Here is a 5,803-nt window from a genome sequence, read left to right as displayed (position 1 = left end):
TGAATTTATATGCTACATTATTATGCTGGACATAATTATTCTAGAAGTGGTCAACCTCTTGATATTAACGGGGTTGCACGTCCACATTCAAAACCTAGAAGGCTAGAACAAGTCAAGAAAACTCCCAAAGACAAAATCTGTAAAACAAAATCAAACGTTCTAGGTAAAATGGTTACTTGTTGCTTTCGCACAACCCGTTCGGCGTCGGACAAGGTTAAAAGATGCTCACGGGATTATTCAAGAAAACACGTGTCGAGATCTAACGGTTAATTTATTTTTACCACGTATGAAAAGCAAACTAACTTTTTAGTCGTACCCAATTCCGCCGTGAATAGATTACAACTACGTGTCAAAGAGTAATTCGTGCAAGAAGTCACGCTTCATATTTAGCCGTTAAAAATATGTCATCCAACGGAAAATATTCACTACTTTAACTACAGTGGGTCCCACTTTGACCTGTCTACCCACCTTTAATCGACACAGCAGCCCCGTTATAAATGAAGAAACTCTCGAAGAAAGAGATCACATTGAACCGGGGAAAATTTCTGAGATAAGAAAAGTAAGGGGAAAAAAAAAACATGGGTTACTCGCAAAAGATGATGTTCTTCTTAGTGTTGATCTTGGGTGTTTCAATGGTGGAGGAAATTAGTGCCCAAGTACCAACTTGTGCAGCAGCTTTAGTACCATGCGGTGATTATTTGAACTCCACAAAACCACCGGAATCGTGTTGTAAACCACTTAAAGACACAATTAAGACTCAGAGAAAATGTTTATGTGATTTATATGAAGATCCAACAATATTACCTGGTTTTGGTATCAATGTTACCCAAGCACTTATGCTTCCAACATACTGTGGTGTTAAAGATTCAGTCAATCTTTGCTCTAAGGGTAATTTGTTAATTTAAACTCCTTTCTGTTTATGTGTGTGTGTGTTTTTAGCTTCACTCGGTCGAGTTTCATCTTGACTCGTCCGAGTTGAAGATGTTTTATGCTGTCTTGATGTTGTTCTTTTGTAGCCGGACTCAGTGCCGGTGATTGAGTTTAGTTCAGATTAGGGTATTTTTGGTATTCTAATATACCGATTCCGTTGTTTTTCTTGTTCAGCCGAAGCTCCAGCTCCATCGAGTACTACTACTTCTCCCCCTCCAGGTATACCTTTTCTCTGAAATCATATTGTCATTTCTATTGGAAGTTAATTCATAATTGTGCTCTAGAAATGTAGATATGAAAATAAATCATGATCATCTGTGTATTCACGCCAGTAAGCAACAATCATGATCATCTGTGTAAAGAATCTCCGGCCTCTTCTCTAGAAGAAACCATTAGTGTGAGCACGACTACTTGTGTTGTACACGTCATTCTTTGACCTAAAATGACGCAGCCTGAGCCTAACCATGTGCTCTGCATGATCTGACCCCACAAACATAATGTCTATTTCTCATTGTTTCATCGTCGTGTCAAAGAAAAGACTTTTTTTTTTTTTTTTGAAGTGGACACTTGAGTTTTACCAAGTATTTCTTCTAGGGCGCAAACTGAGATATCCTGTTCACATGGATTAGAAATTAGTTGTTGGTGTTCCACTTCCAATGCTGGCATTGGCTCGGTTATGGATTCATCCAAACAGAGATTTCCGAGTGATTTAGTATTCTATAATAAACCTTATAAAATCATAAAGGAAAATCGTGATTAGTTGGAAAAATCATAATTAAGAGTAAAGACGTGGTTTATGCGTTTGTCACGGAAATTAAATAGCAGTACAGTATTTGGTGTAGTTGAGTTGAACTGTCTTTTGCTTTTGGTTGTTTATTGTAATGAAATGATCGAATAAGATAATCTGGCTGGCATTAGGTATATATGCCTTGATTATTGACTGTTATATTAAGTAATCCAAATCTTTGTGATGATTCTTTGACCTTATTTTGTTCCACTAAAACCTGTCAATCACCGTCTTTCTTTCGATTATGATATTCCCTTCAGAAATTATTCCCGTCAGCTGAAGTTACTGTTGTTTTGTGATTTTCAGGTGTCCCTGGTGGTGGCGGCAAAAACGGAGCTACTCAGATGGCATGGATTGGATTTTCTAGCTTAGCCTTATTCTGGGCAGCACTTTTGGCTTACTAGAGAATGTTGTTCCTACTAATTTGTTCTTCAAATTTTCAATCATGTGATGAGGAGGGTCATTTCAATTCAGTACTGTGTTTTTGTTATTCTGATTCATTTGAATAAATCAGTGTGCCATTTACATTTCTATTGGTTGGGCGAGTGGCATTTGTTGTTGGGACTTGTTGTGTTGGTTGAAAACATTTATGAATCATCATCATTCATGACATATTTGCTTGGACATATACTGTACCTACAGAATGAATTGCATTAATTATTTGGGATAGGGTGAAAAGTTATCCAAACATTGGCTTGAAATTTGCATAGAAAATTCATGGAGCAGGGTGAGTTCCAAGCTGTTGAGGTCTGGTTTAACATAGTGATGTCTCTCTACTCGCGAAATTGAGGATAGTCAACCAAGTTTTCTACGAAGAGGATTCCTCTTTGTCTGTCCTAGTAGAATCGAAAATTCTCTTTCCGCTTCTCTTTTCGCCAAAAGATCACGCTTTATACCTATGGATCCTAACATAGTACAGCTTCTCTTTCGACCTAGACTACTTGTTTATCAACGATTTTTTGGGGAGCATGGTTTTATTTTGGGTAAAGACATTAGACTACTTGTTTATCAACGATTTTTTGGAGAGCATGGTTTTATTTTGGGTAAAGACATTAGAAGTAATTCTAGGTCACCCCATATCTAGTTGTTTATTTAATATCTAATTCACCCTCTTAATTAATTTAGGTTATGATTAGTGAAATGATTTAGTTAAAAATAATTAGTGAGATTAAATTAAAAGATGGGTTTATTATTAGTTGAGTAGAATTATTGTGAGAGTAGAGTTAGAGAAGATGAAGGAGAAAAACATGGAAAATAAAAAAAAAAAAATCCAATTCACCCCCTTTGAGTATTCAAGTGATGAAAACTCATCTGATTCTTCATCTCCATCCTCTCCTAGAATATTTGTTAATCTTCAAAATGATCCGGATTTGGCTTATTTCTTAGATGGTGATTGTATTCTTCCCCAAAATGAAACTCAAGATGAAAATGATGGATTTTATCAACCACGACCGGAGGAAGAGTATTTGGGTGAACAAGTATGCTCCAAACTTAGATAATGTATGTTGAATTGGTAAAAACTTCCTCAAATATGTAAATTTTTGAACTGGATTTTGCACAGTTCGGTTACATTATATGAAGAACACGTAACCGAACTGTTCTGAAGGTGTAGTTCGGTTGCCTTGTGAGATGAATAAGTAACCGAACTCATTTGAAGATGTAGTTCGGTTACTTTATCCAAACATGCAGGTTACCGAACTCCACATTAATGGAAGTTCTGAGATGCAGTGTTATGTTCTGTTGGTTCGCAATTAACCGAACTTTACGTAAAAATAAAGTTTAACTAAGTGTATATAGTTCGGTTGGTTCGCAAACGACATGTACCAACTATCTAACCGAACTATGTTTAATAAGTTCGGTTGTTTCGCAAACTTGAACCTAACAACATAACCAATCAAACTTAACAAACAAAAAAAATCTGAAGTTCCAGTGTCTAGTTCGGTTATCTACATAAAATACAAAGTAACCGAACTCTGTTCCTTTTATTAGTTCGGTTGTTGCGATAAAATTCACATGTTACCGAACTCGGTTCCTTTTATTTGTTCGGTTGCTTTGCAACTTGCTTAACCAACCGAACAATGAGTTCGGTTTCCCCGATAAAATTATTATGTGACCGAACTTATTTGTGATTGCATTGATGTTGTTACATTTCTTGTAGATGGAATCACAACCTATACCAATGCATGATCAACCTTCTCCGATTGGTATGTTGTTCGAAGATACATCTACTCACTATGTGAATGAGTTGGTATTTGACTTACCTATTGATGCGAAGAATTGGGCTAGAGAACATTCCAAGAGAGTCAATTGCGTCTTGGTTTTGAATGGAAAAGAAAGCAACACTCGTTTTGAAATGGTTTATGACAGAAGTGGAGATCCCGATGTTAGTCACAAGAGGAAAGGTTATGAGTATAAAGGAAAGACGATGAGGAAGAACACAACGTGCTCAAAGAAAATCAAATGTCCGTTCAAGCTAGTATTTAGCAAGAGCAAATTAACGACGAAATGGTTTCTAGCTATGGATAAGGTGGTAGGTCGTCATAACCACCCTCGTCCGGATGATCTTGAAGGGCATGCAATGGCCGCAAGGCTCACTCCTCGAGAAATGGAAAAAATATCCGAGTATAGAAAATTGTGTATTCCACCTTCCACAATGCTTCGCTTATTAAAGAAAGATAACCCGGGTAATGTATCATCTTTGTACACCATTTACAATGCAATTGATACAATTAAAAGGAATGAATGGAAGGATAGAAAAGTAATGCAACAATTATTTTTTTTGGATCAAGAGAAAGGCTACGCGGTTCAAAAGAAGGTAGGTCCGGAAGAAGAAATAACTCATCTCTCCATTGCCCATCCGAAGAGTGTTCAATTGGCTCAATCATTCCATGAAATTCTTATAATGGATTGCACTTACAAGACAAACAAATACGAGATGCCATTGTTGAACATTGTTGGTCGTACGTCTACGAAGTCACCGTTTACCGTTGCTTTTTGTTTTCTAAAGGACGAGCAAGAACCAAGTTACACTTGGGAGCTACAACAAGTGAAGGCGATCTACCGAGATGATGAGATCCCCGGGGTTATCGTGACAATGACATAGCATTGATGAACGCAATAGAGAAAGTATTCCCATTAGCACATAATATGCTTTGTACATTTCATATATGGTGCAATGTGATGAATAGGTGCAAGCCTCAACTTTGTCCACCTAAGAGGAAAGGATTGGAAGAGATTAGTAAACTACCGGAAGATGAACAAGCGGATGCAAAAGAGGAATTCGATAAACAATACGCCATAAATCACGCTAAATGGGTTGCCTTCTCCGGGGAATGGGAGGCATTGACTTGGTCTCTCACCGAAGAAGAGTATTATCTAAATCTTGTCGAATTTAGAGAACATTGGTCTAGCCCCGAATATCCGGAGGATATAATAACGTATGTGGTGGAGCAATGGTTGGAACCGCACAAAGAGCGCTTTGTTTATGCTTTTACCAACAACTATAAACACTTTGGGAATCAAGCGACAAGTTTGGTAGAATCGGCTCACCACCGGTTGAAGAAAAATCTCTTTGGATGTGTCGATAATTTTTTGGTTGTGTTTAACGCAATGGAGAGTTACTTCAAACGCGATATTGAGAGAATTAAAGAGAAGTTCCAAAAAAGCCGCATCATGAAGTACACAAAGATTGTAGACAAAGATGGTAACATCAAGAAAATGGCGGACCTTTGGTTGTTTAAGGGACCTCACTATAATGTTTCACATGCTTGCATCAAGAGGTTAATGGTTGAGGTGAATTTGATTGACATATGGGGAACCAAGCCGGACGAGGTGTGTGTTTGCAACATGATGAAGTCTATAGGACTCCCTTGTCGCCACATGATAGCTAAGTATGAACATGGCATAATCCCTTTAAGCGATATTGATCCACATTGGCAACAATTAAGTTCTGTCCCTCCTCCAAAGGGCGATGTCGGTGAAGAGTTTGGTGACAATGAAATGGGAAGAGCGGTTATCGAAATGTACCGGAACATGAACAAACTCGAAAGGCAAGTCTTTTGGGATGACATGCGGCCAGGATGAACA

At 37.8% G+C, this 5,803-nt stretch overlaps 1 protein-coding gene across 1 annotated transcript; it reads left to right on the top strand.

Annotated features, from left to right (window-relative positions):
- Window positions 1–517: 517 nt before the first annotated feature.
- LOC113275239 (lipid transfer-like protein VAS) lies at window positions 518–2,331 on the top strand. The gene is made up of 3 exons (XM_026524707.1): window positions 518–888; window positions 1,105–1,149; window positions 2,024–2,331. The coding sequence occupies exons 1-3, from the start codon at window positions 579–581 to the stop codon at window positions 2,119–2,121; spliced, it is 453 nt and encodes a 150-aa protein (XP_026380492.1). The 5' UTR covers window positions 518–578; the 3' UTR covers window positions 2,122–2,331.
- Window positions 2,332–5,803: the final 3,472 nt, after the last annotated feature.

This window comes from Papaver somniferum, chromosome 4 (assembly GCF_003573695.1).
Source record: "Papaver somniferum cultivar HN1 chromosome 4, ASM357369v1, whole genome shotgun sequence".
In the NCBI taxonomy this organism is placed as follows: Eukaryota; Viridiplantae; Streptophyta; class Magnoliopsida; order Ranunculales; family Papaveraceae; genus Papaver; species Papaver somniferum.
This window is presented reverse-complemented; position numbering and strand designations above follow the sequence as displayed.

Coding starts and splice junctions, on each gene's coding strand:
- LOC113275239 (XM_026524707.1), top strand. CDS start 579: ATGGGTTACTCGCAAAAGATGATGTTCTTCTTAGTGTTGATCTTGGGT. Junction 889..1,104: donor AGTCAATCTTTGCTCTAAGG/GTAATTTGTTAA, acceptor TTTCTTGTTCAG/CCGAAGCTCCAGCTCCATCG. Junction 1,150..2,023: donor TACTACTTCTCCCCCTCCAG/GTATACCTTTTC, acceptor TGTGATTTTCAG/GTGTCCCTGGTGGTGGCGGC.